This window comes from Terrapene carolina, unplaced genomic scaffold (assembly GCF_002925995.2).
Source record: "Terrapene carolina triunguis isolate 2854851 unplaced genomic scaffold, T_m_triunguis-2.0 Scaffold212, whole genome shotgun sequence".
Taxonomy (NCBI): domain Eukaryota; kingdom Metazoa; phylum Chordata; order Testudines; family Emydidae; genus Terrapene; species Terrapene triunguis.
This window is the reverse complement of record NW_020664563.1, coordinates 3,513,813-3,527,743: the sequence shown is the minus strand read 5'-3', so window position 1 is coordinate 3,527,743 and position 13,931 is coordinate 3,513,813. Positions and strand designations below refer to the sequence as shown.

Below are 13,931 nucleotides of genomic sequence, written 5' to 3'. Positions count from 1 at the left end.
GCCCGCAACCTTAACTTTACCTTAAAATGAAGGTAATTCCCACACAAACCTTTTCTGTAAAAATTTAGCCTCATTCTAGAGAGCAAAGGGGACAAGGGATGCAGCATTCTTTCCCTTCCCCTTGCTTTTGCAGAAGGGGAGCCTTGTTAATGCACATGTAAGATCCTCCAGAGAACACCCATCTCCTGCAGACCTTAGGATGTACACAGGAGGAGGGCTCTGCCCGGGTAAACACTTCTGCCCCTTAAGGGCCTTCGAAGCTTATGACAAACTTCCTGAGCCTAGCAGCCCTCAGCCCAGGAGGCTCACTGTGGGGAACTCCAGCCTTTGCCTTTGAAAACCTTGAGAATTTAACTACAGCCCCCACCTCCCCACAAGCCTTAGCAAGCTCATGACCTATCACCAACCAATCACGTGAGCCGTAGAATGGGCTAGTCGGCAGTCCCTGCCAACAAACCTATATGCCTAGCTAGGCTCATGATGGCCCAACAAGGCAGAATGGCCTCCTCAGGGGACTATTACTAAGGGTCATGAGAGGGGTCAAAAGGGTACCCCCATAAATCTAAGGCTCAGGAGGACCCCCAAATCAGCCTAAAGCTTGCAAAGGCTGCAGGTCACAACAAATCTTTTAAGGTCTGCAGTGTGGGGCAAGCATGAGAGCTCAAAAGATTCATTGGGGTTGTCACACTGAGTACCTCCCTCATGCCGTCCAAGGCCCCTGCTCTCTTCAGCTCCACGCTCTGCAGGTCTCCTGCAGGTTAGGGCTAGGAGAGACAGTGACTCTTCAAACATGAATTATTTTCCTCCACTCTTTTCCCAAGCTCAGACGTAGAGAAAAGTGTTACAAGTCAAGCTGTGGGACACCTCACCCGCTGATGTGTTTTCACTTAAAAACAAATTGTCTGATTAAGTTTCAATTTTGGTGGAGACTTATTTTGCATTCACGGGCCTCCTTTATGGCTGGTTTACAATGAGGCTGATTATCTGTACCAGGAAAAAAGCTAGAAAGATTTTATGAAACCTTCAGTCTCCAGCAGCCAAATTCCCTACCTTAAGCTTGCCTGAGCTGCTGATCCATAGAGATGTTCATATTTAAAAAACTTTAATATCGCCTAATCTAGTGTACAGCTCTGAAGACTACTAGATCTCATAGGAAAGTCCAATTAAGCTTTGTTTGTTTGTTTTATAAGGAGCAAAGCGCATTGGAGGTCCACAAGAGTACAAGAAGCCTGTGTTTAGGGTAAAAATTCATGAACAATTTGTCCATTTCACTTTACATTTTTAGGAAAAATTCTACATTGGCTCCAGATGTTGTCTATTAGTTTTGAAGCTGTTTCTTTACTGGTGGATTTTGAAGTGGGGGCAAATTACATTAAACTAAAAGTCAGTTGCAAACTAAGGAGTGGCTCGTACCGCACCATAATCACACTGATGCATTCACTTAGTTTTGCTCTTTATGAGGGCCAGAATCATCTCACCATTCAACAAGACAGCGTGTCCTGTAGGCTGCTCCCTTACATCTTGTACAATATTTTCCTGAACACCACACAACATTTTACAAAGTACAGTTGCATTTTTATGCAGCTGTGGAATGTGTGCTATAGCTGTAAGGTGACAGCATCCTGCAGTAGTCACACGGGCACAATCCAAGTGAAGATTCAGTCATATGTATTTGGTGCAATTATTTTTTTGTTTTATATTTATTTAATGCTTGTGAAAGTCTCAATGGTTGTCAAGCCATAGAAAAGAAATGGCACAGTAGGCGTAACATACGATTCCCATATATTCTCTCTCTCTCTTTCCCCTACCAATATGCCTTATCCCAGATCTGTTGGGACCACCACCCAATGCTAAAATGGGAATTTATCCTCCATTGTTGGGGTGGCTTTGATGTGGTCACCATCTGCTATGAATTTCACTGACACTCACCATCACAGGCTACTCAGCAGGTGTTAACAGCTTTCAGACACGCCCACCCTAAACTAGATTTAAACTGGTGAGTAAAAGCTTTTGCATCCCAGTCCTATGAGCCACTGAGCCCCAGCAGAAATGTGTTACACAGTACCTACCTGTCCACTGCGGGAGGCAGTGGCAGTTGTAAGTGTTCACACCATCCACACACACCCCGCCGTTCTGGCAATTATGATTTGGGCAGTCATCAATATTTTGCTCGCAGGTGCTTCCTTCAAAGCCTGGCCAAATTAGAAACACATGAGACAAATTATTTTCAGAGGTCCGTTAAAGAGGATTACCTGTCTGTGTGAAATGGTGTTTAACATGCTTTTCCTGTTGATCTAGCTCCCTGCTGCACAATGGAGCAGCAGTCTGACCCAAGACTTGTCAGTAACAATATTCTGCCATTACCGAGCCCGAAGTGCTTGGACGGGTAGGTTGGCTTGTACAAGTAAAACAATTGTACTCCAGTCAGCTAAAGACTTAAGTTGCTTTACTGATCCTGCCCCTCCCCAGCTTGGGGGAAAAGGGGCCAGGACCAAGCAACAAGAACATATTCCAGGAGTTGTGAACATCAGCAGTTTGACTGGCCCCGTTCTGGGCAGTACCTGGTGGCTGGTCCCCTACTACTTTACTCTGTTCTCTTTATGGACTTCCCTGTTGCCTTAATGAATTAACATGCTGCAGCAGTTGTTAGTGCCTCTTGATAATACCCGGCTCCCAGGTGTGTCTACTTGGGTTAGCTTCATCTCACCCAGTCTATAAACTAAATCCTGAAGGAAGAAGAAGAACTCTCATTCCTTTTGGCCAGTTTGGCTCATTCTTCCTCCCTTCCCCTATATTTAGTTCCTTTTATGTTCCAGGCCAGTGCAGAATACCCTTCCTGCTTGGGGACTCTTTCTTGCTTGTCTTCTCTCCCCATTCTTATCTATCTGTACCCTCCTCAATTTGATTTTCATGCCCTGACCACTTAGGATGCCTGAAGAAACCAGGGCACTTCTCACAGGAAGCTATCCTTGTACCCAGGCCAAACTCCAACTCCTTAAAATCACCCTGCAGTTTCTGTTCGATATGGCATTCTTCACTTCTTGTACTAAAGGAGGCTGCATTTCAATGTGGCTCGAGTGAACGATTCCAAATATATAGCTCGTAAATCAGATTAGTCTCTGGGGATTTTTGGATTATTACAATGACAACCCCTTCATCCAGAGAGTGTACTCTTCCCCTCGAGCGTCAGTGTTCTGTTGTGAACACCTCAGAGCTAGATTAGAGAGGTGTAGCTCTGATGCCAGCTCTGGAACAGCGATTCAGGCTCCCAAGAAGTTATGGTCATGGGCTCCCCCACCTCACAGACTTCAGAGCATGGTGAACATTAGATCAAGTAAGTCCCAAACTGAACAGGTTTCACAAGCGTACTCACAGGACCAGGCACCTAAGACACATTGGAGAGTCAGGCCAACCTGCTTTTGAGTTCAAGGTCGCACAGAAATTAGGCTGTTTGGGAAAGTTTTCCGATCCCTGATTTTTCCAGTTGTCTCATCTCATGAATGCTGTGTGCACCCCCAAACTTCCCCAGGTAAACTTATTTTGTAAGAAGACCAGATCATTGTTCACATGCTTCATTCATGCAACCAACATGAGCAGCAAACACACCCAGGACCATCAGCTCCAAAAGCTTAAGTGCCTGCCCCCAGAGCTAATAAGGAATTTTCATTGGCTTTGGTGACATTAGGACTTTCCCTGTTCTCTAACAGGTAATGCCCAGAGGAGAACTGCATATTTAGCTATTCTACTGTACCTCATATGAATTTCAGGTGCTTTGATATGTGTGTAAAATTAAAGAGTAAAAAACACAGAGACAGAAGAAAGCTATTAAATCATGGAGCACTTCCCATGCTTGAATTCTACACTGATATTTACTGTTTAGTCCTCTGGGAAATCTTGTGAGGGGAATAAATCACTATTCCCATTATACAGATAGGCAAAATGAAACCAAGGTTGAGAGTTGTATTGTAATCCAGGGTTTCTCAATCCGTGGGTCAGACCCAAAACTGGGTCAACAGAATGTTTCAAAGGGTCGCATGGGGCTGGCTAGGCTCGCCTTCCTGCTCTAGGCACTGCAACCGCTGGGGTCTCAGTGACACTCTGGTTTGGCCCAGCCGTCATGACAATGGGAGTCCGGGTAGGTCAGATTTGAGTGAGTGGCACCGCACCCCCATGAACCAGGTCACAACTCCCCTCAGACAAATTTGGTCCTGTCAGGGGGGTGGGGCCAAACATGAGCAGTGCTGCAACCCCAGAGGTTGCAACGCCTGGAGCAGAGAGCCAAACCCAGCCAGCCCCACAGCACAGGAGCTGCAGGAGCTGCCACTGTGGGGTTAGTGCCAGGCAGGACCCAACTCCACCAGGGGACAGGATACGACCAAAACCACCCCAGGGCCTCCACCACCAGACTATTTACTGGGTTGTGACAGGCCATAAACATTTACAAATGGGTCCTGAACCCAAAAAGGTGAGAACCACTGTTCTAGCAGATTAGCTATCTATCTAGCAAATAGACAGCAGCTGCAGAAGCAATTTAAGCAGGTACTGCTACACTCGGGTAAAATGGGGCCCAACGAAGTCCCATTCAACCCAGCACTTTCCAGGCCAAACCTATGCAGGGGAGACCCTGCCTTTGGGGCACTAGGACAATGTGGTGACTCCTCTCCCCAGGGCCACATGGCTGCAGGGAAGAACGTGCAGGGAGGAGCCAGCCACAGACCAAAGCCAGTAAAGCAGCTTCAGAAGCAGGGGACGTCAGACACTGATGTCTATTTTCTACAGGGTTGACTGGACATTGTTGTGCTGACTGGCTGTTCACTCTAATCCCCTCTTCCTTAATCTTTTTCATCTCAGCTTGTCTCCACTCCTGCTCTTCATACCTTCCCACTTCTTTTTGTTTAGCAAATCCCCTCACTAAACCCCAACCCCAAAAAAGTTAAAAGAAAAACTGTGGCAGTAACAGGATGTTTGTAGGCCACCACACTGATCACTATGCTTGTAAGTTATCCCTTACACCTACCCTTTGTCTGGTCTATGGAAATGGTAAATGCTTCAGGGCAGAGACTGTGTACTACTGCTGTCTGTACAGTGCCTAGTACAATGGGGCCCTGTCCTTGTCTGGTCCCTAGGCACTACCACAATAAATAGTGACCCGAGTTCTCATAGTTGTCTTGCCAAAGGCAACGCTACAAGTGACTTCTGTGCTTCAGTTTCTTCATAGGAAAATACTGATATCCACATCTGCCTGCCTTGCAGAGGGTTTGTGAGGTCGAAGTAAATAAGACCTGCAGAATACTAGTAAAGGCAGCCAGTGGAAGAGGCAAGAGAATAATTTACCAATTACTGGGTCCTGTCCTTGCATTTATTTGTTGATGCCACCGACACAGGATGACAATCATTAGGGAAGCTGCATGTCAGTTAGATCAATACAGCAACTCAGCATGAAGTGAAAGTACTGTGTGCACTTTACGAAGCTTGTGCCAACTTCAAACAGGCATTACAAGCAGTGCATAGCATCTTAAATATTTTGAAAGCTCACATCTTCTGGTGCATATTTCCTATAGCATGCACATGTCAGGTACTGTTTTGAGCAATGCAGTGCTTAAAACGTGTTTGGAAATGGCTTTGAATAGAAACCACCAGCCCCAACCAGCAAGCTTATTCAAAAGCCCCAGGTACCTTACCAAGGACAGCAGATCAAGATGAATTTGAAGCATCAAGGACCACACTGTTTTGGAGTTACAGCTCCAAAAATGCAAGTGGTCAAGTTTTTTGGTAATTTCTGATCTCCCAAATGCCCCATCCAATTTACTTTATTTCAATCCTTATAAAATACAGCTCAAACTTTAGAGGTGTGATTTTTATGCCTATTTCAGGTTGTGTACACTCTGCAATACTGTGGCTGAATTTGTAGTGGAACTCACTTCTTGCTGCAGAATTGTCCTAAAGTTCAGCTTTAATTGTTAAAAGTTTGATTTCTAGCCCTTCTGGTCAAGGTGCATATTTGAAGTTCTCAGCATGTAAAACAATGCATTTATGCCTGCCTGAGTCTGTCACAAGCCTGAAATAATGCAGAGGTGCAAACTGCCCCCATTCATGTCAATCAGGGCCCCATGGACTGACACTGCAGCTACAACACTTAGCATTTTTCCCAAGATGCCATAGAATTAATTATTTTGCTGCAACCAGATACCTGATGCTGTTTTCTGTCTCCCTGCCCTGTTGGGACCAGACTGCAGCTGGGTACATACTCAGGTGGCTAGCCCAAGCCACTTCCCATGCTGCTGCTGCCACACTGCTATCTTTAGCATGCTAGCTTGAATGGAGCTAGCACGTCTGTCTACTCTCACTGGGAAGCACGCTCCCAATGGCTATGTAGATATACTTTTAGAGATTTCAGAGTAGCAGCCGTGTTAGTCTGTATCCGCAAAAAGAACAGGAGTACTTGTGGCACCTTAGAGACTAACAAATTTATTAGAGCATAAGCTTTCGTGGGCTACAACCCACTTCTTCTATACTTTTAGAGAGATTACAATACTACAAGAAAAGCCCTGCATCACACCAGGCAGGATAGACCATTCTATTTAATATGCCTTTTGTGTCACATTTCTAGGATGTTCTGCTTTAAATAAAGAGCAGTTTGAGGCCACAGTTGTATGACATGGTATCAAGTACTATCGAACACATGAAGTTATTTCCTCTTTCTACGAGGTATTCCAGTTCTCACACACAGTCTGTTCTGGTCTGACAGATTCTTTCCTGGACAAGCTCTTGGAATTCCCTAGGGTTCTTATCTTAGTAAATGGGTAATTATTGTGATGGATAACAATGAATAGTCACTTTCCCAGCCACGAACTTCCTCTATTGACTTGTTTAACATTCTGTTGCCAAGTCAACTCCTTATTTGTCAGATATTTACAGTTATAAAACTCATTCTCACCGCAATTAAAAGGAGTTTAAAATGCTGCAAGTTAAACATCTATCTCATAAGTGTCATTTACTAAAACTGACTGACCTGAGAAACTTTCCATCTATTTAGAATTAGGAATGGTCTACAGTTTTTGTACCAACTTGTCTAAAACTGGAGAAAAACTAAGTTAAACTGGTACAACCTCTAGTGTGGATGAAATTATACCAGTATAAGAAGGGTTTACACTGGCATAGCTTTTGGTAAATTTGCCTCTAGAATGCTGGAATTTCCCCTGATTTCAGCTAAGTGACTTAAGTTATTGCGACATTTTGATTACATAAACACACACAAATGAGTTGGGAAACTAAAAGTTTTACAATCAACTATACTGTGCATTCAGAGTAGCTGCATCACTGAAGAGAATACTATTGACACCACTGTAACTGCACAGCCATTACTCCTAGCTTCTCCCTCAACTCTCCATTGGTTCCTCACACCCTTCTGCTGGCCCCTTTCTCTCCCACTGGAAGGGGTCAGAATTCAGGCCACCAGGAATCATCTCCCAAAACATCAGGATGTTTCTTGGTGCCTTAGTTGCACTGGGGCGAGGAATGCCGGGATGCCTTTGCCTTCACCTGGGCAGTCAGTGGAAGTACCCTGGCTCACCAACTTTTTTTCCTTTTGATTTTTTTTAAATGGAAAGTTTTGTAAACCAAGTTACAACAATACAACACTGCGAATTTAGACATGAATGTCAGTCAGGACATACAAAGGAAAGGCTCTCAGAACAAAAAGAACTCACCCACACTGTACATGTTGTGTGATAAGACACATTAACAGTAACTATCAAAATGATATGTGGGTGCGTTACTGTGGTAACTTTGTCTTCATTTCCTGACTATATTTAAGGTCCAGATTTTAACCAGATCACACTGGTCTGCAGGGAAAGGTGCAAGGTGCTCCCATACAACCTTGCGTCCCTGCAAGAAAGGGTAACTTCACTCATGTGAGCAGTCCAATTGGTTTTGCAGGATCAGGCCCTTAGTACTTCTTGTTCTCTGTTTTCCTCTGTAATGCTTCTAGCACAAGGCATGACAAAACCTTGGGCACCTCAGAGGTCAAATAATTCCAGTTCAAGGAACTCAAGCTTCACTGATGAAGCCTGCAGAGCCTGCTAGCCATAAACCAAGTCTTTCTTTAAAAAAAAGAGAGAAATTAAAGGCAATAGGTTACCATGAAAGCAACACTAGGTTGAGAAATCAAGCTGTCTCGGAAGTCAGTAAATTTGAGCAAATTTGTTTCTTCAATAATATTAACTGACATATTCAGCTTTTTCACCTGGGCCCCAGAACCCACCCATGGTTTTCTTATCATGACCCTTCCAGTCCTTTTATCTTTAACCCCTTTCTCCTTCCCTATCACTAGGAGACTCCTCCCCATATTATGAAACAGCGAGCCCACAGCAACTAAGCCTTCATCTCAGCTCCCTTCCTTGTACAAACTTATGTTCCTTTTCTCCTGGCCCCCGCATCACTTCAATATCGTGGGGGCCCATACATCAGAAATAACCAAAACTTAAGTGTTTGATTTCCCAGCTTCACCATTGCATTCCATCTTGGTTTTGGGAAGGACTAAGTATTTACCTGGCAGACAGTTGCACTCATAGGTAAAGTCACTGGTTTGATGACATGTCCCTCCATTCATACATGGCGATGGTGAACATGGCACATATGTGATCTCACAGCGGTGTCCTCTAAAGCCTGGCTTGCAGTGGCATTGGTAAGAACCAGGCAAATTGTGACAAGTTCCACCATTTTGGCATTGTCCTGATGTGGCACATTCATTTACATCAATCTCGCACTTTGGGCCAGTATAGCCTGCTGGGCAGGTGCAGGAGAACCCACTTCCAGATGTGATACACGTACTTCCATTGGCACATGGCTGAGACACACAAGCATCAATCCACTGGCAGTCCTTTCCTGTAAAACCAAGACATGTGTGAGCTTCTGTCAATCAGAAATTGTTTGGATGGAAGATACAGACTTCTCTCCCTCCATCCCCATGACACCCCAAAGCTGAGATGTCTTTCTGCACACACCAACTGTGTACTCTACAATGGATCTAAAACACAAGCATTTCCCATTGCAACCACCAATTTGATTTAGTTCTAACCTGTTTAGGTGGGAGCTGCAAGATAGAGAACCCTGTGATTTATGAGAAGTACCGGTAATCAATGAACTGGAATAATACTGCACTGCTGACATTTACTCTACTCTCCCACTTGGTCTTCAAGGAGAAAGGCAGGTTTCTGAATGTCCCCTTGACATAGAAGTAAGCTTCCCTACAGAAAGCTGTTGCGGGCAAAATTTGCTCAGTTAGCTGTTCTAGGAGCTTGTCTACATGGGGCAGTTATTCTGGAATAAGATAGACCATTTAAAGGCCACGTCTACACTACCCGCTGGATCGGCGGGTAGTAATCGATCTATCGGGGATCGATTTATCACATCTCGTCTAGACGCGATAAATCAATCCCCGAATCGACGCCCGTACTCCACCTCGGCAGGAGGAGTAAGCGGAGTCGATGGGGGAGCCACGGCGGTCAACTTGCCGCCGTGAGGACGGCCAGGTAAGTCGAACTAAGATACTTCGACTTCGAACTATTCGCGTAGCTGAAGTTCCGTATCTTAGATCAATTTCCCCCCCTCAGTGTAGACCAGCCCAAAGTGCAATAGCTATTCTGGAATAACTCCTGATGTAGACAATCTCTTCCAGAATAGCTATTGAGGTCAGTTTCTCCACTCGACAAGCCCTAAGAGATTACAATACATACCTCATGAAGGGTGAGAAGCCCAAAATTTGGCTTAAAAAACCCCCAAACTGTCCATGCTATATCTCCTAGCTTTCATTTGCAGTGCTGAAGCTATTAGTTTGACAGCATATTAGGGCAAAACTAGAACATTTTTAAGAGGGTACATCTAGCTTAAAGGTACTTCAAATGGGAGGGGACGACGACTAAGGACACAATTATGAAGTCCCACCTGTGTAACCTGGTGGACAGACACACTCATATGTGTCCTGGAGAAGCAGTTGGCAGGTCCCTCCATTTAAACAGGGGTGAGATACAAAGCAGATGTGCGATTCAGAGTATCTGCAGTCCTCGCCTGTGAATCCTAAAGCACATTTACAAGTGGCTTTTCCGACCACAGATGTGGTTTCACATGTTCCTCCATTCTGACAGGTATGGCTTTCACAAGGGTTTCTGTACTGACAGTAGTCTCCAAGAAAACCCTCTGGACACCTACAAGAGAATGGAAATCATGACTAGCAGTATTCACTCTGATCCTCACAATGCAAGCTACTACTGTGAAAGGTAAAGGTCCCAGTACTGGCACCATAAACACCCAGAGTCTTTCCTACCTAGACAGCAACATTACATACCCTAATGCATAGACCATACACAGGAAAGCCCTTATGTTATTTATGACTGTCCAAAGTGAGAATCCTGAAAGTATAAGGTCATAACATTAATTCATATATAAAACTTAATGAAACTCCAATTACATTTAATTAGGGGCAAAAACATTCTGTCCCACCCTCCCCGCCCCCCCATATGACTGATAGACAGACAGATACTGTCTCCCCATCCCTTCAATATTTTTAAAGTTGAGTATTAGTTAATTCCACTTTGCTATACCTAATAATGTCCTCTGCAGAAGTAAGCAACCAATCTGAATAACAGATGCGATCCATCTCAAAACCTTTAGTGTACTTTTCCCCTCACAACACCACTGTGAAGTAGGGAAGTGCTGTTAACCCCACTATATAGATAGGGAACTGAGGCTGTGACTTGTCAAAGGTTGAACACGAAGCCTCTAGCAACACAGGAACTGAACCCGGGTCTCCCAAGTCTCAGGCCATAGGCACAGGCTTCCTCCTTTCCCCGGGGGTGCTCAACCCCCACTCAGTCTCAGACCCCGCCCCACTCCACCCCCGCCCCATTCCACCCCACCCCTTCCCCCAAGACTTCACCCCATCCTGCCTCTTCCCGCCCAGTTCCACCCCCTCCCCCGAGCACACCTCCTCCCCACCCCTCCCACTGGCTACCAGTGGGTGCTAAGCGCACCCACGGAGTCAGCACCTATGTCCCAGTCTAACACTTTAACCACTAGACCAAATTGGGGGTTGGGACCCCTCAGGGGGTCACAAGGTTATTACATGGGGGGGGGGTCAGGGTCACGAGGTGTCAGCCTCCATCCCAAACCCTGCTTTGCCTCCAACATTTATAATGATGTTAAATATATTATAAATTAAAAACACTTTTTAAGGGGGGGGTCACACTCAGGGGCTTGCTATGTGAAAGGGGTCACCAGTACAAAAAAGTTTGAGAACCACTGCACTAGACCATCTTTCTTCCATCTCTAAGAAATACAAAAATGAACTGGTACATTTATTGATAATTGGGGCAATATTATAAAGATTTATATGTGCAGAATCACTATTTCTCACTAAGCAAGACTTGTGTAAACACAGTGCTGTAATCCATCTGCTGACTGGCCTTTGGACTAGGAATTTTCAATCCATTTTGAAGCAATGAGCGGAAACTGCCATTTGTTTCCTTCAGCTAAAGGAGCAACCTGCAAAATGTACATCAAATAAGCCAAAATATCAAAAACGCAGAGAAAAATGGACTGTGTCGATCTGCAGATTTTTCTATATTCTAGATGGCTTGATGAGGAATCAAAATATGTACATCTTGTCTCAGAGGCAACTAGGAGCATCAGACATGACACACACTACAAATATTTTAGCGATGAACTCCAGATGCTCCGTTTTCCCTACTCCAGGATATGAGTAATTCCAAATTAAGTCAGTGATAGTTACTCAGATCCAGGGAAGGGAGATTCTGACCAAGAAGAGTGATTAGTTCTCTCGTGAGGTCCAAGGCAAAGTATCTAGTGGCAACAGAACTGAAATCAACTGTTTACTAATTTGTTTAAAATGCACACATCTGATGGATTAAAAACTGCCTGGTTTCCGAATGCAGCAGTAACCAGGGAGTCGTCTTCAAGCAGGTATGTTTCTAGTGTGGCGCCACATGGATCCCAGTGGCTGAAATTTGAAGCTAGACAAATTCTGACTAGAAATAAGGGCAAATTTTTAAAAATGAGAGTAATTAGCCATTGGAACAATTTACCACGGGTCATGGTGGATTCTCCATCGCCAACCATTTTTAAATTAAGATTGATGTTTTTCTAAAAGTTCTGCTCCAATTCAAACAGGAATTAACTCAGGGTTATCCTGTGGCCTGTGTTATACAGGAGGTCAGACTTAATTACCACAATGGTCTCTTCTTGTCTTATCATCGGTGAAAAAGTTTTGGATACATGTACAAAGAGTAACAATTCCATGTACTATAAATAAGCAACATTGTCCTAAACTGAAGATCTTCTCCATCCATCCCCTCCATGCCTCCAAACTAGAATTCTCCCATAACCCTCTTTAATCTACTCCTACTCTTCCACACCAGAAAAAGTCTGGGAGAACACAAAAGATCTGCAGGGTGACCCAAGGTTAACAAGTTTGGGGAAGCAAATTCTGAAATTGAAGCTTCTTATCTGAAAATACTCTGCCTCCTTTGGGGCTGATGGCTCAAGCTCCTCAGTTGATCTGAACTGCTGTAGATGCCTAGACTTTAAGGTCTGAAGGGACTATCACGATCATCTAGTATGCTCTGCACATCACAGGCCACAGAACTCACTCCTGTAATAGACCCATAACCTCTGGCTAAGTCACTGAAGTACTCAAACCTTGATTTAAAAACTTCAAGTTAGAAAGAATCCACGATTTACTCTAATTCAAACCAGCAAGTGACTTGTACACCATGCTGCATAGGAAGGCAAAAAAATATATAAATAATATGGTTTACTCTCTGCCAATTTGACCTGGGGGAAAATTCGTTCCTGACCCCAAAGATGGTGATCAGTTAGACCTAAGTGAGTGAGACCCATCAGCCAGACACCTAGGCAAAAATTCTCTGTAGTAACTCAGAGCCCTCCCTCATTTGGTGTCCCATCTCTGGCTGTTGGGGATATTTGCTAATAACAGTTGCAGATGGGCTATATGCCATTGTAGGAAACCTCATCATACTATACCCTCCATAAACTCAGGTTTTGAATTAAGTTCGTTTTTTTGCCCTGATTACTACCCTTGGCAGGCTGTTTCAGAACTTCAGTCCTCATTCAAGAGGCAGTCTCAGGTATCCAGGGCCCAAACCATTTGTAGTTTTATAGATTACATTTAACATCCAAGATTGTCCACAAAAGTGAATTGAAAACCAGTATGGATGAGAATGCACTCCCTGCAGGGCTACATCTTAGGCTAATGGTGGGATAACATCCGAAAAGGCTAATATCCCATAGACAGCAACGAGAGTGCTAGTGTAGCCCAAGCAGAGTTACACCAATGTAGTGTCTAACCCTACTCAGTACAGGACTGCAACCAGACTAGGTATAAATAAGTATGAAAGTAAGGAAGGTATAGATAACGCTGATTTACTGCATAAGCATTATGAGACAATATACCCTGAGAAACAGAAGACCCTGCACACATGCCCCATCATGTCACCAGAAACGTGCATCAGTTTATACCTGGCAACTTTGAGAATTGCAGTAAAGCTGATTTGAATGCTTCTAATCCACCAGCCACTGCTATAAACTTGTATCAGTTTCCCTAGTAATGAGGCACAGAAAGATTTGCTCTTTCAAGTTCTTTACATAAAAAGCCACTTGTCTAGAGAGCCGCTTAAAATTACAGCAGCTTGTGTCAGCTCCAAAATGACAGGCTCAGAACAGGAAATAATACCCTTTCTAAACAAAAGCCACTGTTTCTCCACAGTTTTCCATCTAATCCTCAGGAACAGTGATGGGAGCATGAAGTTTGTCCTGGCACTTTCTAGAAGCACGTGAGCTTTCTTTGTCTACTTCAGCGAGAATTTAATCATTTATTTAAGAACAAGTTTCACACA

The 13,931-nt window shown here is 44.2% G+C and overlaps 1 protein-coding gene across 1 annotated transcript in view; it reads right to left on the bottom strand.

Annotated features, from left to right (window-relative positions):
- LOC113407516 (neurogenic locus notch homolog protein 2-like) overlaps nt 1-13,931 on the bottom strand; it is a 140,920-nt gene that overhangs the window by 92,235 nt on the left and 34,754 nt on the right. The window contains exons 3-5 of the mRNA XM_026656110.2: nt 9,946-10,205; nt 8,551-8,886; nt 2,070-2,192 (exon numbers count right to left, since the gene is read on the bottom strand). Of these exons, the coding sequence (XP_026511895.1) occupies nt 2,070-2,192; nt 8,551-8,886; nt 9,946-10,205 (719 nt within the window). The remainder of the gene's footprint in view (nt 1-2,069; nt 2,193-8,550; nt 8,887-9,945; nt 10,206-13,931) is intronic.